At 60.8% G+C, this 26220-nt stretch overlaps 1 protein-coding gene across 1 annotated transcript; it reads left to right on the top strand.

Annotated features, from left to right (window-relative positions):
- Positions 1–1801: 1801 nt before the first annotated feature.
- Positions 1802–23797, top strand: EHD2 (EH domain containing 2). The gene is made up of 6 exons (XM_043501377.1): positions 1802–2452; positions 2484–2980; positions 7816–7913; positions 16599–17011; positions 20913–21077; positions 21314–23797. Exons 2-6 carry the CDS (start codon positions 2583–2585, stop codon positions 21848–21850), a joined length of 1611 nt encoding a protein of 536 aa, XP_043357312.1. The 5' UTR covers positions 1802–2452; positions 2484–2582; the 3' UTR covers positions 21851–23797.
- The last annotated feature ends 2423 nt before the right edge of the window (positions 23798–26220 follow it).

Genomic DNA, 26220 nt, shown 5'->3' with positions numbered 1-26220 from the left:
CCCACCCCGTCTGCTCCAAACAACATCCGCTGAGCTCTGTGCGATGGTCCTGGAGTGCCAGGGAGCTTTCAGCGCCTGCGATTAGACATTGCTAGCCCGGTGTGAGCAGGTTTCTTTGCTTATTAGGAAGTGGCTGCATCCTTAATACGGGATGGTTGACCACCCTGTAGCTCTGTGTGGGAAGCAGCGTGGCTCAGTGAGTAGACTGCTGGAGTGGGACTCGGGGGAAGTAGGTTCGGTCACTGGCCTGCTAACCGAGGGCGAGTCACTGAACCCACTCTGAACCTCAGTTTCCCCACCTGTGAAATGGGGACAACATTACTGACCTCTTTTGTAAAGTACTTGGAGATCGACTGATGGAAGGCACTATAGATGAGTGAGGCATTATTGTTGGATGCCTCTTGTCTGCATGGGATTTACTGCCAGGTTTAATTAGGCTTTAGTTTTTCCTTATTATTTGTATTAGGGTAGCACCCTATTGTGCTAAATGCTGTACAAATGTGGGACAGCAAGACAGTCTCTGGCCCAAAGAGCTGAAGGATGGCTACTTTTAAGTTTGTTATTGAATGTACAGGGAGATTGAAGTGTTCTCCTTCTGGCTTTTGTATGGTACCATGGGGGTTGGACTAGATGACCTCCTGAGGTCCCTTCCAACCCTGATATTCTATGATTCCTGATGTCTGATTTGTGTTCATTTATTCTTTTATGTAGAGATTGTCTGGTTTGGCCAATGTACCTGGCAGAGGGGCGTTGCTGGCATGTGATGGCATCTATCACATTAAAAGTAGCCATCCTTTAACAAAAAAACTTCAAAAACAGACTCCAAAGAGAAACTGCAGAGCTACAATTCATTTGCAAACTTAACACCATTAATTTGGGCTTGAATAGGGACTGGGAGTGGCTGGCTCACTGCAAAAGCCATTTTCCCTCTCTTGGTATTGACACCTCCTCATCAACTATTGGGAGTGGACCACATCCACCCTGCCTGAATTGGCCTAGTCAGCACTGGTTCTCCACTTGTAAGGTAACTCCCTTCTCTTCATGTGCCAGTATATTTATGCCTGGTTTCAGAGTAGCAGCCGTGTTAGTCTGTATTCGCAAAAAGAAAAGGAGTACTTGTGGCACCTTAGAGACTAACAAATTTATTAGAGCATAAGCTTTCGTGAGCTTTCGGATGAAGTGAGCTGTAGCTCACGAAAGCTTATGCTCTAATAAATTTGTTAGTCTCTAAGGTGCCACAAGTACTCCTTTTCTTATATTTATGCCTGTATCTGTAACTTTCACTCCATGCATCTGAAGAAGTGGGGTTTTTTACCCACACGAGCTTATGCCCAAATAAAGCTGTTAGTCTTTAAGGTGCCACCGGACTCCTCCCTGTTTTTGTGGATACAGACTATCACGGCTGCCCCCGATCATTATCATGAGACTCGTGGCAAAATCACGAGAGTTGTCCACAGGCCCCTTGAATTCTGCACAAGCGTGTGTGTCCACAATGGGGCTCGGGGGCTGGGGGCAGGAGGGGAGAGTAACTGATCCCCTGCACAGTCACACTGGTGCTGGTGAATTCGGATGAACTTTCCTGAGCATTCTGTGACTGACTGCATCTGGTTCCTCCATTTCCTTCAGTCCCCACTTGGTGGCACCGCAGGCTGCCTGTCCAGCCCACATTCCTGCCTTCAGTACGCACCCTGTTCATATGCCTCCCCCCCCCGGCAATATTTGTTCTCAAGTTCGCCCCACAACCCATCTGTTAATTTATGTTAATATATTCCGCTGTCCGCCTTGTGTCATCTGGCAACTCCTTTTCCCTTAGGCAGCCTCCCAGCCCCTCCTCAGATGTTCTGCAGGATCTTCTGCAAGTTCACTGAAAGATTTTTTTCCTCCTTTAGAAAAAAAAAAAAAATTGCATGGGCCAGAGAAGGAATTTTTCTCTGCAAAGCGCCATTAGCAGCTCTGACCCTGCTGAGATTGCTCCTGGTGCTGGCTTTCTCCGTGCTGCTCAACTTTGTTTTTTGAAGGGGGGAAAGGGGAGCACAAGTTCCTTCCCAAACGGTGCCAGAAGAAACCTGCCTGTGCCAAGCCTATGCTCCTGGTTTAGGAGTGATTATACTTGGGTTTCTTTAAATCTAGCAGCATACGCTACGCTGTGCCTTTAAATTTCATCTGATTACCAAATCCAGGTCTGGAGATCACGCAAGAGATCCACTCATCTCCCCACTAAAAAGATCTATCCATTTGGATCTACTGATTCCCAAGCGGTCTATTGGTTTCAGATCTGTCAGTCTCCCGTTTTCAAGATCTTTCCATTTGATCTTCCAGAGATCTATCCATTTAAAGATCTATCAACTTCACATCTGCTGATCTCCAAAAGACCGTGGCTCTTCCTGGTTTTCGACAGGGTTTTCAGCTTGGATTAATTGATCTCTATATCGGATCAGTTGAACTATTGACTCAGATCTATTGATCTCGGAAAGATCTATCAACTCCGATCTGTTGATCTCAGAAAGATCTATTGATTAGGATCTATCGATCTCCCAAGGAGTCCCCATTGCCCCGGGTGTGTACGGCAGGACTAGGAGAAGATGTTCAGCTGGATGAGGAAGAACGAGAAGAAGACTCCTGAGGTGATCCACACGGTCACCGAGGGGCTGAAGAACCTGTACAAGAAGAAGCTGCTGCCCGTGGAGGAATTCTACCGCTTCCATGACTTCCACTCACCGGCCCTGGAGGATGCCGACTTTGACAACAAGCCCATGGTGCTGGTGGTAGGGCAATACTCCACGGGGAAGACCACCTTCATCAAGTACTTGCTGGAGCAGGACATCCCGGGCAGCCGCATTGGGCCCGAGCCCACCACCGACTCCTTCATCGCGGTCATGCACGGCGAGACCGAGGGGATCATTCCAGGCAATGCCCTCATCGTTGACCCCAAGAAACCCTTCCGCAAGCTCAACCCCTTTGGGAACACCTTCCTCAACCGGTGAGTGCTGGTCCCCCGCTTGTTGGCCCCCTGCTTTCAGCATCTCCATGAACTCGACCCCCGTCCACACACGCACAAAACCCCATCGCTCGTGTGATGGCCAGCACAACTGGGCCTACTGGGCAGCCCTTGACTGAGCTTCCCTCTACAGCCACTTAACTCAGCCCAGGCTAGCCTGCCACACAATGATCGAGGGCTGCTGGTCCTCCAATGCCTTCCCACAATGCTCCTCAGCCACGCTAACTTGGCCCAGGCTAGCGTGCCACACAACGATCGAGGACTGCTGGTCCTCCAATACCTTCCCACAATGCTCCCCGGCCACCGCTAACTTGGCTCAGGCTAGCACTGCCCATCCAGGGCTGCTGCTAGTCCTCCAATGCCTTCCCACAATGCTCCACGGCTGCCGCTAACTCACTGTGATGTAACAGAGGGCCTCTAGTTCTCCAGTGCCTTCCCACAGGGACTCTGTGCCACAGCCTTTCCTTGCCATCTACAAGTGCCTCCTCTTCCTCGTCTTGAGCCCACACCCATGCCAGCCCAGGCTGAACTGGCTTGAGTCCTGTGGCTGTTTAATCGGCATGCTCCAGGGCATGAGTGGATCAGCTCCATGGAGGGGTCAGGAATTTCCCCCATGGGGTAAGATGCCACAGCTGGGTACCTCACGGTCCTTGGGAGTGTCTGGCTTGACCCACTCTGTCATGCACAGGAGACCTGGCTTGATGGGCCTTTGATCTGGTCTGATGTGCCCATTCCCAGCTCCTTTTAGTCTCCTCCTCTCACTTGAGCTTAAGCAATGGGATGTGACATAGGAATGGCCAGCAGATCCAGCTAGCCCAGAGAGCAATGGGATAATCTGGCCACTAGGGGATGCTTTCCCCAATCCCCAAGATTTGGAAGGGGGCTCATGCCCTGAAGCTTGGGGACTTATATCCCTTATTAAACCAAAAACCCAATCTGTCTAATAAATGTTCTTATTATCCCCAACTCTTGCTTGAGTCCCTGACCGCATGGCCTCAGAGCTTATAGCAGGGAGTTCCACTGGCTAATGCCAGGCTGCATTTCCTTTCAATGGTTTAAACAGCCGCCATTCAGAGTCAATGGGTGCCCTTGGCCCTTGGACAAGCAGGGGCAGCCCGTTCCCCTTCTCTAGCCCCTCCCATCCCCAGCTCCTGCTCCTCTCCTCTCTCAGTCCCAATCTATCCAGCCTCGCCCCAGGGCGGAGCCCTGGATCATTTCTACAGCCTGTCTCTGCACTGGGGCTCTGCCCTGTCCATCCTCTGCCTCTCCTGTGTGTGTGTGTGTATGCATCTGTGTGCAACTCAGTATGAGTGCATGCGCGTGCATTCGTGTGTGTGGGTGTACATCCCAGCATGGGGAGGGGCAGGGCACTGCAGGGGCGGTTCAGATCCAAGCCCTCCTCTCTTAGCTTCACCCACAACTCCACACCCGTTAGCCTGGGGGCCGTTTCCTGCCCTGGTGCTGGAGGAGCTGGCCTGTGGGTGTCAGTGATGGAATTTATGGCTAAGCCACCGGTCCTGCTTTGTAAACCTCTCCCATCGAGCCTTTCACGAGTCTGAATATCCCATGGGGCTGCTCCCCCAACCTGCACTGAAGTGCAGCTGCCTCTGGGGTGGAACACAGCAGTGCTTCAGTGGCAGCATGCAGCAGTTCAGGATGATGGCAAGGCCGCATGAGCTTGTTGTCAGGACTCCTGGGTTCTTTCCCTGACTCTGCAGAACGCTGCACATGTCATTTCTCCTCTTCAGGCCTTACGTCCTACAGAGCTGGGAACAGGCCCCAGGAGTCCTGGCTCCCAGACCCTCCCTGCTGTAACCACTAGACTCTGCTCCCTTCCCAGAGCCAGGGATAGAACCCAGAAGTCCTGGCTCCCAGCCCCTCCGCTCTAACCACTAGACCCCGCTCCTTCTCTTGCCCCATCTGGCACAGCCCTGCCTTGGCTTCCCGCCCTCACCTTGCTCCACCAGAGCCCATTGCAAACAGCTGTTCAACTCTGCATGTCCCTGCCCAGCCCCTTGGGAGAAGCCTGGGATGTTTGGTTTGGCAGGGGAGGGGGCTACACCTGGGGGACCGTGGGGCTGCAGCTGTAGGGAGGAGGTTTAAACAGCAGCAGCCCCCTGTGATGTGCATCCAGCCTGGCCTTGTCTCGTGCAGTGCAGAGGACACCTGTTCCCACCCAGCCTCGCTCTGTGGCGGGGGGGCCAGTCTGGGGGCTGGGGCTGAGCCAGGCTCTCAGGAATGCAGGGCCTGTGGCCCAGTCCCCTCCCCAGCCCGGGCTGCCTGGAAAGAAGGAGTCATGGCTCCAGATGCGCTGGCGGCAGGGAGCCATGGACGGACAGGCCCCTTCTCACAAGATGGCTGGCAGGAGGCGCCCGGGGCGGGCAAGCTCAGCTCGGGGCTGAGCTGAGGGGTGCAGGCGGGGAAGACAGAGTGAGGGGGGCCTCGAGGAAAGGCTGGGAGATGAGGGTTCAGTATCTGGCTCTGTCACAGACCCACTGGAAATCGCATTGTGCCTCGGTTTCCCCTGTCTGTAACATAGAGATAATATGTCTATGAGGGACTGGCTCTCACTCTGGGTCTGTGGAGCATGCAGCACAATGGGGGCCCTGATCTCTGGCAAAGACTGTGTAGCACCTGGCGCGACAGGGCGCTGATCTCAGTCGGGGTCTGTGCAGCACCTGGGCACAACGGGGCTCCGTTCCTGGTTGTGGTCTGGGCAGTGCCCGGCGCGACGGGGCCCCAATCTTGGTTGGGGTCTGGGCAGCGCCCAGTGCGACGGGGCCCCAATCTTGGTTGGGGTCGGGGCAGCACCCGACGCGACGGGGCCCCAATCTCAGTAAAATAAAATGAATTTTAACTCTGGAAACACTCTCCTTTCTAGACAGACAGGCCAGGACGCCTGGGTTCTTTTCATGGACTGTGGCGGGTTTCCCAGGGAAATGGGCCCTGGAGCCCAACCTAAAGCCCACTGAGGTCAGTGCAATGGCTCCCGATAGCCCCCTGGCTTTGGAGCAAGCCCCAGGAGACCATCTGGCCTGTAGCTTCAGCCCCTGCTGGGAATCAGCCACAGCCGAGCTGGGAGCCCCCCACTACCTCCGCCGCCCGGCTCAGCTGGGCCTGGGCAGGGCTATTTTTAGCACTGTGTTTATATCGGGCCAGCCCGACTTCCTCCAGCATGGAGGAGTTTGTAAACATGGGCTCCTCCCCATGAGCCCCCCACTCGTGTGCCATGGCCCAGCTTCCTGCTGATGCTGGGCTGCTTTCCTGGGGGCCCCCCCCACCCCCGGGCCAGGGAGCGTGGGGCAGCAACCCCCCCATCCTCTGCACCAGCCCTGGCTCGCTCTCCTCTTCCCAGGTCCCCCAGCCTGCGTCCGGGCTACTCCTGTGTCTTGCTCCATCCTTCATTCCTTCTTCCCCACCCTTTCTCCTTCCTTCCTTTCTGCCCAGCCCACCCCTCCTTTACCCTGGGCCCTGCCACTGTGGCCTGTCTCTCTGCCCTTGACCCGCAGTCAGCTGTCCAGCCTCTGTCCAGGCGCTGGCACGTGTCCGGTGCCACTGTGCCCCCAGGAAGGCAGAGTGAAGGAAAAGACGTTTTCCAGCATGAGCTGATGCACCGGGCACTCTGTGGTTGTGGGAGGTGAGGGGGGAGACGCAGAAGAAGGGCAGCCCCAGGCTACGTGGGAGGCTGGCACAGGTGGGGTCTCAGAGGCCAGGGGGTGTCTGCTTGCACCCTGGGACTGGAGGGGGCCGGATCCCCGGGCCTGGTGCAGCTTCACAGTGCCACCATCCTCTCTAACAAGCTCGGGGCTCCCCTGAGGCTGCTTTACTGTATGTGGGGGGGTGACCTGGCTCCCCAGCACTGCCAGGGCCCCAGGATCAGGGGAAGGCAGAGACTCCCCAAGGCTCGGGGGTCTGTGATTTCCAGTTACCCCCTCCAAGCACCTGGGGGGGGGAAAAGTGGCTTTGAACCCTCTGAATCCTGGGAGCTGCCTGGCCCTTAGTGCAAATTACAGCAGTCTCAGGGCTGCTTTAACTCATCTGTGGGACCTGAGGGGCAGAGAATAGCCACAGTGCAGTGCGCTCTGGCCATGCCCCCGATTCATCCCCTATGGGCCCTGGGGGGCAGAGAATAGCCACAGCACATTGCGCTCCGGCCACACCCCCGATTCACCCCCTATGTGCCCTGTGGGGGGGGGGCAGAGAATAGCCCCAGTGCAGCGTGCTCCGGCCATGCCCCCAATCTGCTCCTTATGCAAGGAGAAGGGGGCTGGCAGCGGGGTGGATGAGTTCTCTTTAAATAGTAACTGTTTTTCACCTGCTTTCTCAGCAGTAGAGATCAAAGGACATGGGATAAACCTGCCAACATCCAAACACCGTAGCCCCTAGAGTCTCCAATTACGCCAGGTGCTGCCCAGACCCAACTGAGATCAAGGCCCCGTTGGGCCAGGCACTGCCTAGACCCAGACCGAGATCGGGGCCCCCATTGGGCCAGGGGCTGTCCAGAGAGAGTGAGACCATCCCTGCTTGGAAGAGCTCCCACTTTAACTCGGCACGGGCAGGGTGGGGAGACGGGTACCAGCGAGGAAGAGACTTCCCCCAAGTCCCACAGCAGTTCAGTGACAGAGCCAGGGAGAGAACCCAGGAGTCCTGGCTCCCAGCCACCCCTGCTCTAACCACTAGACCCTGCTCCCCTCCCTGCACCAAGATAGGACCCAGGAGTCCTGGCTCCTCGTGCGGAGCCCTAGCTGCTAGGCCGAGCTGCCCCGCTCCTGTCCCACATGCTGCCATCGCTCATCACTGCCTCCCTCTCCTGCCAGGTTCATGTGCGCCCAGCTGCCCAACCAAGTCCTGGAGAGTATCAGCCTCATCGACACCCCAGGGATCCTGTCAGGAGCCAAGCAACGCGTCTGCCGGGGTAAGGCCTGGGGGTGTAGGAGGGGGCAGGGATGGGGCGAAAGTGCATTGGCTCAGTGCTGTGTGGCTGGAGCAAGGGGCGGGGGCTTCATCTTGCCACATCTGTAACCCCAGCTCCCTCCGTATGGGGTTTCGGTCAGGGGCACATTGATCGCCAGGGTGGGTGGAAGGGCTGCGGAGCCCAGCAGGTCAAGCCAGGACTCCTGGGTTCTGTCCCCAGCTCTGGGAGGGGAGCGGGGGCTAGTGGTTAGAGCAGGGGGGCTGGGAGCCAGGACGCCTGGGTTCTCTCCCTGACTCTGGGAGGGGAGTGGGGTCTAGTGGGTTAGAGGGGTAGGGGGCTGGGAGTCGTGGTGTCTCCCTTCAGATGGGTGTGTGTCTCCATGTACCCCCGGCACCAGGACACCCTCGCTGCAGAACGCCGCCTTTCCCAGCTCCGCCTTGTCGAGCGCACACTTGGCTGTGGGGCCTGTTGCTACAGGAGTCAGGCCTGGGCCAGGGGCATTTTTTCACCGTGAGTCATCGTCGTGGGATGAAACGACCCGTTGTTGTCGTAATTCGCTTGAACAAACTGTTTGTGCATGTCTGTGTGAGTACGCGCTCCTTGTGGCAGTGTGTGTACCCTGTCTGTGTGCAGGCTCTGGGCTTTGGTGGGTGTTGGGCACTTGCAGGTTGGTGCGTGTGCACCAGCGTGTGTGTTTGTTCGCGGGCACCCACGTTTGCATCTGTGTGTGTCAGTGGATGTGCATGTGCCCGCATGGCAGGGTGTGTGTGTATGCAAGCGCCCGAGTGGTGGGGGAGGGCATGTGTGCATGCCCGCATGTCAGAGCGTGTTTGCGTGTGCCCGTTGGCGGGGTGTGTGTGTGCCCGTTGGCGGGGTGTGTGTGTGTGTGCCCGCCCAAGTGATGGGGCATGTGTGTGTGCCCGCCCGAGTGGTGGGGCATGTATGTGTGCCCATGTGACATGGCAGAGTGTGTGTGTGTGCCCGCATGGCAGGGTGTGTGTGTGCGCCCAAGTGGTGGGGCAGGGCGTGTGTGCATGCCTGCAAGTCAGAGAGTGTTTGTGTGTGCCTGTGTGTGCCCGTGTGACATGGCGGAATGTGTTTGTGTGCCCGCGTGGCAGGGCATGTGTGCAGACATCCATGTGGTGGGGCGTGTGTACATGTGCCCGTGTGGCAGGGGGTGTGTGTGTGTGCGCATGCGCCCAAGTGGAGGGACAAGGCATGTATGTGTGTGCTCGCATGGCAGAGCGTTTTTGTGTGTGCCCACATGGCAGGGTGTGTGTGTATGTGTGCCCAAGTGATGGGGCATGTGTGCATGTGCCCGCATGACATGGCAGAGCATGTGTTTGCCCACATGGCAGGGCATGTGTGCAGTCGTCCACATGGTGGTGTGTGTGTACGTGTGCCCGAGTAGCAAGGTGTGTCTGCAGGTGCCCATGTGGGAGGTCGTGTGTGCAAGTGGTTGCCTTGCGGATGCCATGCACCAGGGCTGAGCAGGGCCCTCGCTGCCCACTAGCAGGTGCGATGCCAGCCTGGGGGTGGCTCAGAGGGTGGGTTCTGCAAACAGGCCCCCCCCGCCACAGAGCCCAGAAGCTGGGTGTGACTGGGCTGGTGGCTCCCAGATTGATGTGGCCCAGGTCAGGGGATGACGGAGGCGAGAGGCCAAGGCCCAGTGGGGCTGCTCCCATGTGAGATCCTGGCCAGGGACAAACGTGGGTATTGCCACACTGGCTTTGGAGGTGGGGCTGGGGCCAGGACTCCTGGGTTCCCAAGGGGGGGCCTGGAGCCATCAGACAAATTAATCTCAGGCTTCGTCTTTGCTCTGCCCTTGGCCCTGCCATGCGAGCGGCTGGGCATGTTCCTGGCACGGGGCTGGCATTGCTCCTCGGTTCCCTGCCCCCTGGGCTCCAGCTGGCTGGGAAATATTGACTCAGTCCCGGAGCCTGACTTTGAGGGAAACAATGCAGTGGGGCTGATTCCAAACAGGAAGCAGCTTGGGGGGCGGGGAGGGGGGGCTGCATTATCCCAGCCCCCAGTGCCTCCAAAGGGCCAGGCCTGCCGATGCTGCTGGGCAAGCGGCATAGACAGATGGCCAAGGAGTGGATGGAGCAGGGGCGCTGAGTTACTCAGATACCTGCTCCCTGAGCTCTGCCAGGGCCCCTCACGCCCAGCCCTGGGCTCCCCCGCCCCCCACAGCACTGACAGTGCCCCTCACTCCCGACACTCAGCCCCCTGTTCTCCCAGCCCTGGGCTCCCCCTGCCCCTGCCCCGCCACAGCTCTGACAGTGCCCCTCACTCCCATCCCGCAGCCCCTGCTAGCCCAGCCCTGGGCTCCCCGAGCTCTGCCGGGGCCCCTCACGCCCAGCCTTGGGTTCCCCCGCCCCCCACAGCTCTGACAGTGCCCCTCACGCCCGACCCACAGCCCCTGCTAGCCCAGCCCTGGGCTCCCCGAGCTCTGCCGGGGCCCCACACGCCCAGCCCTGGGCTCCCCCGTCCCCCACAGCTCTGACAGTGCCCCTCACGCCCAACCTGCAGCCCCTGCTAGCCCAGCCCTGGGCTCCCCAAGCTCTGCTGGGGCCCCTCACTCCCGACCTGCAGCCCCCTGCTATCCAGCTCTGGCTGTCTCTCTCTGCCCCAGCCAGACACAGAGCGAGAGCCAGTCACGGCCCCACGGCGCTGCCGGCTCAGCAGACCAGGCCAGCAGAGGGGAGCAGGGAAACGTAACCCACAAGCAGAGACATTTTCTTTCTCTCTCTCGTTCCTGTACCCCTCCCTCCCCCCTGCTGGTTACAAAATCATTCCTGGAAGGAAACGATTAGCCAACGCGGGAACGAATCCGTTACAAAGGAGGGTATTGAGTGGGAATGAAATGTACCAGGGCCGGAATCCGGTGCAATAAGTAGCCTCAAGGCACGCAACTCATTAGTGAGCCTCATCAGTGGAGCGGGAGCATCCTGCAGGATACCACCTTTGGGGAGCTGGGGGGTGATGCTGTGTGGGGAGGGATTGGTCCTCAGATCAGCCGGGGCTGAGATGTAGGCAGCCACCTCTGGGATGGAACGCGAGGGCTGTTTATATGGGGACCACTCGCCTAGTGCTGAGATGCAGCCACCTCTGGGGTGGGGTGCGGGGCCCTGTTTATGATTCAGCAACGCCAGCCAGCCATTCGGGGCAGGAAGTGAGGGGCGAATCCTGTCCAAACGAAGCTGGGCATGCGAACTGAAGGAGGCCAATGACATCACCCTGCCATGGGATCCGGCTGGGCCCCGGAGCGTAACCTCCCAGCTGGGGCCGTGACTCTGTTTGGGCTGGATCCCCATCCCCTGAGCAGGGGCTGGCTGTTCCCGCCCTGGAATGCCTGCCAGTGAGCATGAGGCACGGAGGAGTTGGCCCTGCGTGCCAACAAAGAGATGTCCAGGCCTCTGGCCTTGCTGGGCAGGGAGCAGCTGTGGGGGGAAAAACCAGCAGAGACACCGGATAACCTGCTGCCCCACAGCAACCCACACTGGGTGTGCGGGGCCATCAGCTCTCAGGGAAACTGAGGGGCAGTGGCTTCCCAAGGACAGCTGCGGAGAGAACCCAGGTGTCCTGGCTCCCAGCTCCTGCTTCTCTAACCACTAGACCCCACTCCCCTCCCGGAGCTGGGGATAGAACCCAGGAGTCCTGGCCCCCAGTCCTGGTTTTGGACCATAGGACCATAGGACCAGGCTTTGATGATTATTCTAAACCAGAGTGCAATGCTGATGTGTAGCAGCTGCTGCATGCCACCCCGAGGTGGCTGCATCTCAGTCCCGGCTGAGGGGCTCTCTGTATAAACAGCTGCCAGGGCCCATCACAGAGGTGGCTGCATCTCAATGCCAGGTGTGGGATCCCTGTACAAACAGGCCCCTGCCCCGCACCCCAGAGGCGACTGCATCTCAGCGGCAGGGACCAGGCATCCTTTACAAGACGGTTTATCACAGCACTGGGAGGCTCCTGACAGCCCAATTTCAGAAAAAAGAAAAGGAGGACTTGTGGCACTTTAGGGACTAACAAATTTATTAGAGCATAAGCTTTCGTGAGCTACAGCTCACTTCATCGGATGCATTCGGTGGAAAAAACAGAGGGGAGATTGATATACACACACAGAGAACATGAAACAATGGGTTTATCATACACCTATGTATGATATGTATGTATGATAATATGATATGTATGTATGATAAACCCATTGTTTCATGTTCTCTGTGTGTGTGTGTGTGTATATAAATCTCTCCTCTGTTTTTTCCACCGAATGCATCCGATGAAGTGAGCTGTAGCTCACGAAAGCTTATGCTCTAATAAATTTGTTAGTCTCTAAGGTGCCACAAGTCCTCCTTTTCTTTTTGCGAATACAGACTAACACGGCTGCTACTCTGAAACCCAATTTCAGAGGCTCTGAGCACCTGCCCTCCCAGTGACCCCTGGCCCCTGCAGGAATGTGCCGTTCCTGCCCTAAGCTGGGGGGTCCCCGGCCTGGATGTACCCTGGCTGGAGGAATGTAGTGGGGGGTGGGGACGTGCTTTCCCACTGACGTGTCCAAATTCCTCGTTGGGATTCCTCCCCTTTGAATTCCTCGCTGGTGAGCTGCTAGGGGCTCCCGGGGCCCATGTGGGGAGGGGGCTGCATTCCAGGAGGGGTTCACCTAGCTGCTAGAACACAAGTGCCCCCCCGGGGGAGCTCCCTGGCCCAGCTGCCCACTGGCACCCTTTGGAGCTGGAGGGAGCGCCGTGCGGGCAGCGCCTGGAGGCATGCAGGGAATCCAGCCCGACCCAGTCGCATAGCGGCTCAGTAAACACCCCAATGAGTTCAGAGCGCCCTCGGCTGCTCGCAGCTGTCCGTGTTCAGCTCGCTCCTGTGTGCAAACAGCCCGCTGGGACAGGCCCAGCTGTGCATCCCAAACAAAACCGATCTCCCTCTAGCAGGCAGGCTGCAGCGTTATTGTAGGGTCTCTCGGAGATTGCACAGACTGGTTCATTATCGTAGGGTTGCTCGGAGATGACATGGGCTGGTTCGTTATTGTAGGGTCGCTTGCAGATTGCACAGGCTGGTCACACTGGTTTGTTATTGTAGGGTCACTTGTGAATCCTGCACCACTACATTGGTCTATTATTGTAGGGTTGCTTGTGCAGCCATGCATCCTCACTAGCGGGTGTTGCAGCGGCCCTGGGACTGAACCCAGGAAGTGCCCAACAGGGCAGTTCAGTTCAGGCCAGGTCCCTGGTGTGCTGTTTCTGGGAGCAGGGTGGGATCTGAAATCCCTCAGCAACCAGCAGGGCCAGGACAAACGGAGGAAGAAGCTGTTAAAATAAAGCAGGTGATAAGCCAGGGCAGGGAGGTTTCCATGGGCAGGATCAGCTGAGCCCCATAGCAACGGGATGGGTCACAGCATGCTGAGAAATCATGCCCGTCCTGCCCGTGGGGCTGTGACAGCAGAGGGGAGTGCGGCGGGGGCAGGGCATATGTCCTGGGGGTGTGATCGTGGGGAAGACGGGGGACAGCACACATGAATGGGAGCAGCACAACCCACTATAACACAGGGGCACCGGGAGCATTGCTAGTGAAAACCTATGGCCAAGTCGACCCCTGTGAGGCCAATCAGTGCAATTCTCTCCCTGCTTCACAGTTGGGGAAACCGAGGCACAAAGAGGAGGCAGAGACTTGCTGAAGGCCATTCAGTGAATCACTGAACCCAGGAGTCCTAGCTCCCCTCCCCCCACTCTAACCACTAGATCCCACTCCCCTCCCAGAACTGGGGACAGAACTCAGGAGTCCTGGCTCCCAGCTGCCCCTCCCTGCTCTAACCACTAGACCACAGTTGCAGATAGCTAGTGGCGGTTCATGGGTGCTGTTTTTCGGGGGAAGGAGGAGGTCCCCTGAGGCAATGGAAGCCCAGAGCCCCATCCCCTGGTGAACCCCATCACTGAGACACAGCAACTGCCCAGGTGGGCTGCCCGAGGACTGAGCCAAACGGGCCAAAATGCAGAGAAAATTCCCGCTGTGAGCTGGCACCATCTGGAGCTCAGGGTGTTTCCCACAGGGGTGAGTTATAGCCCTGCTCCCAGGGCCAGCTTCCCAGCCAGACCTGAGCTGCATGGCAGCTGTTTGTACAGGGATCCCTCACCCAGCGCTGAGATGCAGCCACCTCTGGGGTGGGGTGTGGGGCCTGTTCAGACAGTGCACCATAACCCACCATACAGTGCTCCAGGCCTGCAAGTGAAGGCGAACCCTGTAGCTCGTGACATTAGGTGCAGGGCACCGTGAGATCCAATACACCTTGGCAAGCTGGTGTGGGGGAAAGGCCAGCGTGGCTGTCGGGTGGGCACAGGGTCTGGTCCAGCTGCCGTTCCTGCCCCTCGGGCCCCCCTCCCTCTCTAGAGAATCCCCCAAATCCCATCTGGGCTGGACACACAGCTCAGCCGCGGCTCTCCAGCTGGCCCCGATCCGGCCGGCCGGGCTCCGGGCCCAGCCTCCCCTTCCCCATCCCAGCTCAGCTGGGGAAGCAGCCCGTCGCCAGGAGCCCCGGTCCTCCTCTGGATCGGCTCCATTTTCCAGGGAGGGCTGGGCGCCAGACCTGGAAACTCGCTGGCTCATTCCCTGCTTGTGTAAACAGCAGGGGACGGAGGAGTTCTCAGGACCCGATTCTCCCCCCACCCCGGCACTGCAGCCAACAGGGCCGACGCCTGCTCCCTGCCACCCCAGAGAAGCCGGGGGCCAGAGGAGCGGGGAGAACGTCTGGCTGGCTGCAGCAGGCCAGAGCCCCTCGCCCGGGCAGGGGGCTGGGTCACTGGAGAGCCCTGTGCCCTGGTTTCACTGATTCCCCCTGGCACGGGAGGCCACCCCACCCCACCCTTTCCCAGGACCCCCGGCCAGCGGAGAGACGCCTGGAGGGGGTTTACAGCAGCCCCGTCCGGTCCAGCTGGGTTTTTGATTCACGGTGGGGCCCCGGCTGGCTCAGATTTTCCTCTGCTCTGCCTCAAGGCTTCCTTTTTTGGTGCTTTGGAGACACTTGCCGCCACGGGCTGCCAAGTGGGAGGGCGGGGGAAGAATCGGCTGGGCTCCAGCAGCGCTCCTCAGCGAGGCTGTTAGGTTTGCTGGGGGGATGTAATGAGACTCTCTTCTCTCAGCTCCTGAGCCCCCCCCCCATACCCGGCATGACAGGTCCCTGATCTGGGTCAGGGTCTGGGCAATGCCCGGCGTGACGAGGCCCTGATCTCAATGGGAGGCAGTGGAGGGTCAGGGAGGCAGGGTGGGGGTACACTAGGGGAGGAGCAGAGGGTGGGGGAGAGGGTCTGTTGCGGGGAAGCAGGGGCCCCTTTCCCTTTCTCAACCCATGAGCTAGTCCTCTGGGCCCGGCGCCAGCACCAGTGGAAGGGGTCAAGGAACTTGCTGCATAGGGACCCCACAGCTGGCAGCGAGGCACGCAGTGCACTCTGCAGGGGACGCCCCATGCCCTGACAGGGCGGGTGTGGGGCACAGGGGCTGAGGAGTGGAGGGGCAGGGCTGTGCTGGGCATGGGGTGCAGGGGCTGGGGAGCAGGGGGTGTGGGGCTCAGGGGCTGGGGAGTGGAGAGCAGGGCAGGCGTGAGGCGGGGGGCAAGGTGGGTGTGGGGCACAGGGTTGGGGAGTGGGGAGCAGGGCAGGTATAGGGTGCAGGGACTAGGGAGCAAGGGGCACGGGGCATGGGGCACAGGGGCTAGGGAGTGGGGAGCAGGGCAGGCATGAGGCAGGGGAGCAGGGCAGGGTGGGCATGGGACACAGGTCTGGGGAGTGGGGAGCAGGGCTGTACTGGGCACAGGGGCAGGGTGGGCCTGGGGCACAGGGGCACGGGGGGCAGGATGGGTGTGGAGCACAGTGCTGGGGAGTGGGGAGCAGGGCTGTGCTGGGCACGGGCAGGGAGGGCGTGGGGCACAGGGGCAGGGGCAAGGCGGGTGTGGGGCACAGGGCTGGGGAGTGGAGAGCAGGACGGGTACAGGCTGCAGCGGCTGGGGAGTGGGGGGCACAGGGGGCATGGGGCACAGGGTCTGGGAAGTGGGGAGCAGGGCAGGCATGAGGCGGGGGATGGGGCAGGGCGGGTGTGGGGCATAGGGCTGGGGAGTGGGGAGCAGGATGGGTATAGGGGTGCAGGGGCTGGGGAGTGGGGGGCACAGGGGGCATGGGGCACAGGGGCTGGGGAGTGGGGAGCAGGATGGGTATAGGGGTGCAGGGGCTGGGGAGTGGGGGGCACAGGGGGCATGGGGCACAGGGGCTGGGGATTGGGGAGCAGGGCAGGCATGAGGCAGGGGGGCGGGGCAGGGCGGGTGTGGGGCATAGGGCTGGGGAGTGGGGAGCAGGATGGGTATAGGGTGCAGGGGATGGGGAGCGCGGGGCACAGGGGGCATGGGGCACAGGGGCTGGGGAGTAGGGAGCAGGGCAGGCATGAGGCAGGGGGGCGGGGCAGGGCGGGTGTGGGGCATAGGGCTGGGGAGTGGGGAGCAGGATGGGTATAGGGTGCAGGGGCTGGGGAGCGCGGGGCACAGGGGGCATGGGGCACAGGGGCTGGGGAGTGGGGAGCAGGGCAGGCATGAGGCAGGGGGGCGGGGCAGGGCTGGCGTGGGGCATGGGGCAAGGCCTGCCCGCTGGTCCCCGCGCCTGCCCCTCGGGCCCTGATGGCATCTCCCCGGCCCCACAGGCTACGACTTCCCGGCCGTGCTGCAGTGGTTCGCGGAGCGCGTGGACCGTATCATCCTACTCTTTGATGCCCACAAGCTGGAGATCTCAGACGAGTTCTCAGAGGCCATCCGAGCCCTGAAGGGCAACGAGGACAAGATCCGGGTGGTCCTGAACAAGGCCGACATGGTGGAGACGCAGCAGCTGATGCGGGTCTATGGGGCCCTCATGTGGTCCCTGGGGAAGGTGTTCAACACCCCCGAGGTGCTGCGTGTCTACATTGGCTCCTTCTGGGCTGAGCCGCTGCTCGTCTCCGACAACCGGCGGCTCTTCGAGCTGGAGGAGCAGGACTTGTTCCAGGACATCCAGAACCTGCCCCGCAACTCGGCCCTCCGCAAGCTCAACGACCTGGTCAAGAGAGCCCGGCTCGTCAGGGTGAGCGAGGGGAACTGGGGGGACCGAGGGGGTGGGGGAGCTCTGGGGAGATGGGGGGGCACTGAGAGGGACAGGGGGATCTAGGCAGGTCAAGGAGGTGGGAGGGGGATTTGGGAGGGACTGAGGGGTGCAGGGTATCTAGGCTGGCTGGGGGACTGAGGGGCGTAGAAGGGGGCTCTGGGGAGGTGGTTAGGGAGCACTGTGGGGATCTAGGCGGGCAGGGGGACTGAGGGATGAAAGGAGGGTTCTGAGGTCATGGTGGAGGGCATTGAGGGGGACGAGGGAATGAGGGGGATGGAAGGGGGCTCTGGAGTCGTGGGTGGGGAGTACTGAGGGGGGGCAGGGGGATCTAGGCAGGTGGGAGGACAGAGGGGGAAGAGAAGGGAATTCTAGGGGGGTGAGTGGGGGGCACCAAGAGGGACAAGGGGGACTGAGGGAACAGGGGGAGCAAGGTGAAGGACCAAGGAGCCCCTGGCCACCCAAATGGCAAAAGCACCTGGATATCATCCAAGCCACCAGGACTCCTGGGTTCTATCCCTGGCCTAGCATGGCATGGGTGGCGTGGAGAGGGGAGGGGTCTAGTGGTTAGAGCAGGAGGGGCTGGAAGCCAGGACTCCTGGGTTCTATTCCCAGCTCAGAGAGGGGAGTCCGGGGGGGGGTCTAGTGATTAGAGACCCCTTGGCTGCGGGGTGAAGTCTTACATTCTCTGTTAGCTGGTGGGTCTCAGGCCCATTGTGGGCCCTGCACCCCCTGAGTTTAGGGAGAGTTTCTGAGAGCAGCTTTTGGGGCTGCATTTCCCACACACACCCCCATACTATCTCAGGGCTGTGACCCTCTTAGGCAGTAGATGGCTCCAGACCCCCACCCCCAACAACGTGGCTGTCCTGCCCTGAACAATGTCTCCGTCCCCCCAGGGGGGGTGTCCTCATTGTGCTGCAGGGGAGGGGCCATTACGGGTTTTTGAGCCCCCCACCCCTGCATCCTGCACCTGGTTTCCTCGTTAAGGGTTTCCCATGCGGCAGAGCCTTCCGCAGCTGTGATCGAGTAACAATCCTCCCTGCCCCCCAGTCTGAGAAATGGGGACCCCCTCCCGAGCAACGGCCCTCCCCAGCTCCTGGCCTGAGCAACACTCCCCTCCCCACCCTGAGAAATGCCTCTAGCCAGATCCCCTAAAACACCCTCTAACTAGGGGTGCCTCCATTGGCGGGGGCACTGATACCTCCACATGCCCTGGGCCTGGTTCCCCAACCCCCTGCTGCTGCCCCCCATGCTTGAGCTGGGCATCCCCCAAGTAGCAGGCGCCCATCTTAGCACCTGGCAGGGTCAGGGCTGGTCCCTGGCCCTGTGCCTGAAGGGGGAGCCCCCCTGGCCAGGGCATGTGATGCCAGGGGAGGCTGGGCTGGGCAGGGAGCTACGAGCGACCCAGCCCCCCATCCATCCCATCCCACCCAGTCCCGGCAGCTGGATTCCAGCCGTGCCCCGCCCTGGGCGGGACACCAGTGAGTGGGCAGCTGTTTTGCCCCATGTTTGGAGCTCACAGCCCCCTCCCCCCCCCGATTTCTCCTTGCTTCAGCCAGGCTGGGGAGGGGGCAGCCCTGGGTGACTTGTTTGCTGGCGGGAGTTGGGCTGGCGGGGCTCAGTGCCTGCCCCCCCCGGGCACAGCGAACTTCCAGCCCCCTCCATTGCAAGCACATTGGTAACCTGGAGGGGAAAGGCCCCGGGCTCCTGGCTCCCTGGTCCCAGCCCCGCAGCCGGAGCAGGGCCAGCACCCCCTAGAGGGGAAAGGTCCTGGGCCCCCTGAACCAGCCAGCCCCCTGTTCCCTATTCTAACAGGCTTTTGGAAAGCAACACCCCCGTCCAAGGGCGCGGCCCCTTCAGTAACGCAGGTTCCTCTCCCCGTGCCCCCAGTGACGTGGGGGAGTTTTAATGAGGCTCCTCCATTGGCCCGAGAGGAAGCGCCAGATTGGCTTTCGTAGCCTCTTTCCCTCCAGCGGGGCCTTATCTTTTCCTGCCACCTGCTGCGCCGGCTCCCCGGGGCCCTTTGTGCGGCCCGGGCTCCCGAGTGGCAATTTCCTCCCGGCCACGGCCGGAGCCAGGGAACAGAACGTCCATGGAACAGCCCCTGAGCACTTTCCATAGCCGGCTGCCAACAACCGCCCGGGTCACGGAGGCTGGACGCCCGCCCCTCGGCCCCGGCGCTCGCCCGGGGCAGGGCTGGCAGGGGCCAGCGTCGCCATCAAGCTGAGATGTTCATCTGCCCCGTCCCCCTATGCCGTTGGCGTCTGGGCCCAATCCTTAATGCAGAGGGGAAACTGAGGCACAAATGGGACTGAGTCACTTTCTTAAGCTCACAGTAAGTTGGGGCCTTGTTGTGCCGGGTGCTGCCATGACCCTGACCCCCGTTGTGCCAGGTGCTCACAATTTAACTCGACAGAAACCAAGGCACGGAGCGGGGTGGTGACTTGCCCAAGGTGGCCAAGCAGAGGCAGGAAGAGAACCCAGGAGTCCTGAGCCCCAGCCCCCTGCTCCTAACCATTCAGTCATGTGGGTTCAGCTGCCATCTGAGCAGACTGGACCTGGGTTCCCCCCCCCCTCGGGGAATCAAGGGGCAACATTCAGGTGGTCGTTGCTCCAAGAGCAGCTGTCTGCGGCTCCCTTCCCGTGGTGGGGGTCCACTCCCCTGCCCGCATGGCTAGTGTTCACCCAGCCTCAAAAGTCCACCCAAGGCTTTGGGGCGCAGATTTTCCTGAGTTCCTCTTTCTCCGCAGAGGGAAGGCAGCGAAGTGCAGCAGCGGGGGACATGAGGCAGCAAACTCCTTGACGTCTCCAGGCTGGGGTGCAGCTGGGGGCAGTGGGGAAAGGCAGGCGGGATGTAGTCCTGGGGGGGCAGGTCCAGGTCCATGGAGCCAGTGCTGGAGGAAGGTGGGGGCAGAGGGCCCCTGCCCCCAAGAGCTCACGGGCTAAACTCGCCCCATAGGGGCTGCAACTGTGGCCCATAGTTCCCCCCCCCAGTATATTTTAGCTGGATTTGGGTTGTTAAATATTTCCTTATAAATCAGTTCCTCAGCCCCCCTGATTGTTACTAAAGCCTCCCCACTCTCCTCCTAGAGCTGAGGATAGAACCCAGGAGTCCTGGCTCCCAGCCTCCCTGCTCTAACCGCTACACCCTCTCCCCTCTCCTCCCAGAGCTGGGGATGGGACCCAGGGGTCCTGGCTCCCAGTCCAGTGTCCTGGACCATGCTGGGAGCTGGGCTGGGGGGCCTGTCTCGGTGTGCGGGTGGGGATTGAATGAGCCCCCCTGCCCTGCCCTGCCCAACTGCCCCAGACGGATCCTTCCTGCGGAAGCCAAAGGAGCGAAGCTCTGGGTCAGTGCAGGGCGGGAGAGGGGGCCTGGCAGGAAGAGCTGCTGACGGGGAGCTGCCGTGGCCCACTGGTGCTGCGGGGCCGTCCGAGCTGGGCCGGGGGGGGACTGGTGCTGGGCCAGGCTGAGCTGTGGGCCGGGGAGGGCGATGCTGGGCCATGGGGGAGGGGAGAAAGATGGGGTTTGGGGGGAGGGGAGAGTGATGCTCGGCTGGGGGGGAGGGGAGGAAGATGGGGTGTGGGGGGAGGGTGATGCTGGGCCATGGGGGGGAGGAAGATGGGGTTGGGGGGAGGGGAGGGTGATGCTGGGCTGGGGGGGAGGAGAGGAAGATGGGGAGGGGGGAGGGCGATGCTAAGTGCTGGGGGGGAAGGGAGCTGGATAATTGACAGCTCAGCCAGCAAACCCAGTGGCCCCGAGCAGCAGGGGCCGGAGCTGTGGTTGGCACCACGGGGTGGGGGCATGCCTCCTCACTCTGGAGATAGACCCTGGAGATGGGTCCCGTCCCCCCCAGTCCTGGCTGACGCCCCCTCGGCCCCCCAGGTCCATGCCCACATCATCAGCCACCTGAAGAAGGAGATGCCCTCGGTGTTCGGGAAGGACAACAAGAAGAAGCACCTGATCGCCAAGCTGCCCGTCATCTTCGCCAAGATCCAGCTGGAGCATCACATCTCGCCCGGTGACTTCCCCGACTGCGGCAAGATGCAGGTGAGAGCCAGCCCCTGGCTCCGCTGGCTCCTCGGCCCCCTGCCACGGCGCCCCCTGCAGGCTGCCCCACGCCACTGGGGACAGGGGTGTGGGGCTGGGTTGGACTTCAGTGTGTGGAGCTAGGGGGTGATGGGCCAAGTTAGGCCGTAAGGGCTGGACTGGGCCGTGGGAGAGGGGGCGCCCGGCCGACCTGGGCCGTGCTCCCCCTGCTGCTGACCGCCCCGTCCCCCCTGCAGGAGCTGCTGATGGTCCACGACTTCACCAAGTTCCACGGGCTGAAGCCACGGCTGCTGGACGGGCTGGACGAGATGCTGACGAACGACATCGCCAAGTTGATGCCCCTGCTGCGCCAGGAGGAGCTGGAGATGCCGGAGGGTGGGGTGCAGGGCGGGGCCTTTGACGGCACCCACAACGGCCCTTTCGTGGAGGGCCTGGCCGAGGGCGCCTACGAGGGGGCGGATGATGAGGACTGGGTGGTGACCAAGGACAAGCCCAAGTACGACGAGATCTTTTACAACCTCTCGCCCCTGGATGGGAAGCTGAGCAGCACCAAGGCCAAGAGCTGGATGGTGGGCACCAAGCTGCCCAACTCGGTGCTGGGCAAGATCTGGAAGCTGAGCGACGTGGACCAGGACGGGATGCTGGACGATGAGGAGTTCGCCCTGGCCAGCCACCTCATCGAGGTCAAGCTGGAGGGGCACGGCCTGCCCACCGACCTGCCCCACCACCTGGTGCCCCCCTCCAAGAGGAGGCAGAAGGGCTCAGCCGAGTAAACGGGCCCCAGTTCTCACCTGCCCCGTGCCAGGCTCAACTGCTCCAGGAGACCCCGATTCCGCCCTCCCCCACCCATGCCAGGCTGAACTGCTCCGGGAAACGCAATCCCTCTGCCCCCCGTGCCAGGCTGAACTGCTCCGGGAGACCCTGATGCCCCCGCTCCCCCACCTGTGCCAGGCTGAACTGCTCCAGGAGACCCCAATCCACCTCCCTGTGCCAGGCTGAACTGCTCCAGGAAACCCCGATCCCCCCACCCCCCATGCCAGGCTGAACTACTCTGGGAGACCCCGATCTCCCCCTTTTCAGCAAACCAGCCTCACCCCACCCCGGCGAGGGAGTAATTTAGGACCTCATGGATGCAGGATCAGGGTTCCTCCCCCCTGCATCACATCCTGAGACCAGCCGCCCTGGGATACCTTCATCATCTCTGTCCCGCCACCGGGGCACGAAGCTGCAGCTGACTCTGTCGCGGCCAGCAGCCCCCGGATCCCCCCCCTCACACACACACAATATTACCCGTCCAGGAGAGAAGAGAGAGGCCGCGAGCTGGACCCACTGCCCAGACCTCCAGCTGCCCCAAGTCAGCTGGGAGGAGACCTGACGTACCCCAGGGCCGTCGCCATGTTGAAGTGGGGGGGACTTGCTGTGCTCCCAGATCCCCAGAGCACCAGCCACACTGGGTGGGGATCAAACCTGGGGTCTGCCAGCCACGAGCCGCTCTCCCCCACCCCGCCCCTGGGGGGGGACGGGGACATAGAGCCAGGCTGGGTTAGCGCAAGTCACATCCTGGCACTGCCCCCGGCATCCTCCATGCCCATGTCCCGTCTGTGATCTGTGGTGCTAGGCTGGGGGCCAGCACCAGGCCCCTCAGACCCAGATGCAGCCCCGAGGGCTGCCTGGGGCAGAGCTACCCTAGGAGTTTGGGGGGGGAGATCCACCCAGTGGATCCACCCAGTGCCCAGAATAGCTGGGTGGGCTGCAGGTAACAACCCCCCAACAGCAGGGGGCAGGGCCTGCCAATTGGCCCCATATACCCCTGTATGGCCCTGCCGCCTGCCTGCCTCCTGGTGGCAGCCTGGGGTATTACAGCCTCAGTGGACTGCAGGCCCACTAGACGCCCCCCCCAGTGGTAGCAGGCGGTACTGCTCCTATATTGTACCAGCCATGCAATCCACTCACGGTCCGGGGGGCTAGCTGCCCCATCTGAGCCTGATCGGGCCCATTCAGACCCATCCGGGAAGTGAGGCCAAGTCTGGCAGGGTCTGTGATTTGTATCTGGGGGGGGGCATTTCCCCTCCAGCCACATGCTTTGTGTATATTGACCCCTTGTATCAGACTAGCCACCCTGCACTTCATGCCCCTGACACACCCCACTGCTCCCCCTTCCATGTGCTGGGGGGGCAGCCCTTTGGTATTGTTATGGCAAAATGTTCATTTATTCTGCCGTTAAACCAGGGCCTACTGGGGACAGAGCATGAGTCACAGCAGCCCTGAGGCCACTCTATGTTACACCAGCCGCCCCCCCGCCCATCCCATCCCCAAGTGCGCGAATGGGGCAACCGAGATTCAGGCCCTCTGTTCCCCATCCCTGGGGCAGGATAGTGGTCAGAGGGATGTGGAGGGGCCCTAATGCAGCGCTGATCAGGTGACCAGGTTGGGGGGGGCTCCAACTGCAGGCCCCATCTCTCTCCTGGCTGTTGTGCGAGGTTAGCCGAGGTGGTTACTGACCCTCTGGATCTAGGGTCAGATATGGCTGGGAACTGGCTTTGGCCCATTGAGGGCAACACGGGGCCTGAGCCCAGCTGGAGCCCCAGGAGGTCTTTACCCCTCGGTCTGACTGGCCCCCCTTGTGCGAGCCGGGCTCCAGGACTCTCTGTACATCGTCTCCTCTGGCCCCGGGGCTGTATTTATATCGGTTCTTCTGCAATAAAGAGATCTCGCATTTATCCGCTGACGTGGTCCCCTGATGCTCGGCCCCTGGAGCCGGATGCTGCGTGGAATCGGAGTGGGGCTAGCAGCCCACAGCCTGCCCTCTGCTTGTGGACCATCAGCCAGGTACCTCCCTTACCCCCATCAGACCAGTGGCCTGCTTTGCCTGGCATTCCCTCCCCCCACTTCCTCCCCCTCCCCTGTCTCTGCCACCCCAGATCACAGCACTGGGCCCATCCACCCTGGTATCCTGCCTCCCCTCACTGGATCGGCCCATCAATCCGAACCCCCTGGCAGAACTAGACCTCCTGTGCCCTTAATGCCCAAAGCACCAGGCAGAGGGGGATGTGGGGGGGGGCAGGGGGTGGCTGCGCATTGTGGGCAGATTCTCAGCCCCCAGGTGGGGTCCCCAGGAGCCAGAGGGGGGTGGGAGTGGTAGGCTGCTCCCCGGCTCCCAATCTACCATCCACTGGGAGGTGTGTAGACCCCGGCCCATGCCTCTGGGAGGAGGCAGATCCCGGGTGGATCCTGAGCGGGACGAGGCTGGGCTGGGGGACGGACGAGCCTGCAGCCCCGATGGCTGGGAGCTGCCGCAGGAACAGACTGTCCCGCACAGCTAGTGCTCCCGGGGGGTATTCGACTCCCTCCTCACCTTTGCACCGCAGGGTGGAGCCAGCGTCTCTGGCCGGTGACTCACCCCCCTGGGTGGCTGCCAGGACCCCGGAGCCCTGGCCAAGGGAAACTTGCATTCCTCAGCGTGGCTTGGGAAAGATGGGAGGGCCGGGCCGGCAGGGAGTGCAGGGGTGTCCATGCAGTGGAAAGTGTGTGTGTGTGTGTGTGTGTGTGTGTGTGTGTGTGGTGGGGGGATTGGAAACCCTCTATCCCCACCCCAGGACCCTGGCAGCGACTCCCTTGGGTGCCAGTGGGGGATGGAGGCTGAAGCCAAGAGGCACCTCTGGTCCCTTTAGCCCCCCTGAGTTCCCTCCAGCATGGCCACGTTCCCAGCCTTGCTCAGTCAGGGCACTTCGCCCTCCCCCGGGATCTCAAAGCCCTGGGCACACACAGGTTGTGCCCCATGGGCCCTGAGCCCCAGATAAAGGGTGCCAGGTTGGAGGAGAAAATGAGACACAGAGAAAGGGAAGGGGGGGTCTTGTCCAAGGACCCACGGATAGAAGCAGAGCTGTGAAGGGAACCCAGGAATCTTGGCTCCCAGCCCCCCACCGCCGCCCTGCTCTAACCACTAGACATCATTCCCCTCCCTGAGCTGGGGATAGAGCCCAGGAGCCCTGTGCTTTAGCCACAGCTCCATCATTCTTTCCCTTCAGACCTGGTTCTCTGGATTTTCCACCCCAATATTTACAGTTTTCAAGAGCCCTGTGTGGATGTGAAACACAAGTGGGGGGGAGGAGGGCAGCCCTGCCCTTCCATGCCACCCACATGCACCCACCCCAGTGCTGGCAGATGCAGGCCCCAGTGGGGAGAAGGGCCCACCCTGGCTTTGGGAAACATCTGTGGGTGAAGCCAGGACAAGCGTCAGCTTGTTAAAGGAAGCTGTGGGGGGTGTGTGTGGATCCACTGCTTCTAACGAGGCTGAGCAGTGTGTGTGTAGGTGCGCATATGTGTTTTCTGTGTGTGTGTGTGTCTGTCCTTGTGCTGGGTTTTGCATGTGTATTTTGTGTGCTTGTGGTTTGTGTGTCTATATGCTGTTTTGCGTGTGCCTATTTTGTGTATGTGCATGTTTTTTGTGAATGTATGTTATGTATGTGTTTTGTGTTTGTATGTTGCATATGTGTGCATATGTTGTGTTTGTGTGTGCATGTTATGTTGTGTATATGCTTTGTGTGTGTGCATGTTGTGTGGGTGTGTGTGCATGTTCTGGCTGGACCAGCCGGAAGTAGTTTTGTGTGTGTGTGTGTGTGTGTGAGAGTGTGGGTGTGTGTGCATGTGTGTGTGTGTGCGTGTGTTTTCTGTTACTACCTGCAACCCTGACCCCATCGTGTGCAGCCAGGCGGTTCTGCGGGGGGACCCCCTTGTCTGGTTTTTACACACACCCCGCACATGCCCTCCAGCTCCCGGGCCCACGTAGCGTCACCCCACCCGCCTCACAACTACATGGCACACAGCGCCCGCTTGCCTTGCCAGAGACACGGCACCCGTCAGGCAGACGGGAATCGCCCCCCGGGGCTGCACTGGAGTTACACTGGGCTAGTGAGAAGGGAATCCGAGCCAGTGGCTCCAAGGGAGTGACTCTGGCTGCTTGACACCAGGGCGAGAGAAGAATCAGGCCTGACTCTGTGTGTTGGCGGCGTGGGGGGGAGGATCCTCCTCTTTTCATTTCCAAAAGTGGAAAATCTCCCATGAAAACGGTTCGACCATTAACGAGGGGCAGGAAAAATATGATCACAGCCCCTGGCAGGGCCCCACCCAAAGCCCAGCCCTG

The sequence above is a fragment of the Dermochelys coriacea genome, chromosome 23 (assembly GCF_009764565.3).
Source record: "Dermochelys coriacea isolate rDerCor1 chromosome 23, rDerCor1.pri.v4, whole genome shotgun sequence".
Lineage (NCBI taxonomy): Eukaryota > Metazoa > Chordata > Testudines > Dermochelyidae > Dermochelys > Dermochelys coriacea.
The sequence above is the reverse complement of the archived record's forward strand: the minus strand, read 5'-3'. Positions and strand labels throughout refer to the sequence as shown.

Coding starts and splice junctions, on each gene's coding strand:
- EHD2 (XM_043501377.1), top strand. CDS start 2,583: ATGTTCAGCTGGATGAGGAAGAACGAGAAGAAGACTCCTGAGGTGATC. Junction 7,914..16,598: donor CAAGCAACGCGTCTGCCGGG/GTAAGGCCTGGG, acceptor CCGGCCCCACAG/GCTACGACTTCCCGGCCGTG. Junction 21,078..21,313: donor CCGACTGCGGCAAGATGCAG/GTGAGAGCCAGC, acceptor TCCCCCCTGCAG/GAGCTGCTGATGGTCCACGA.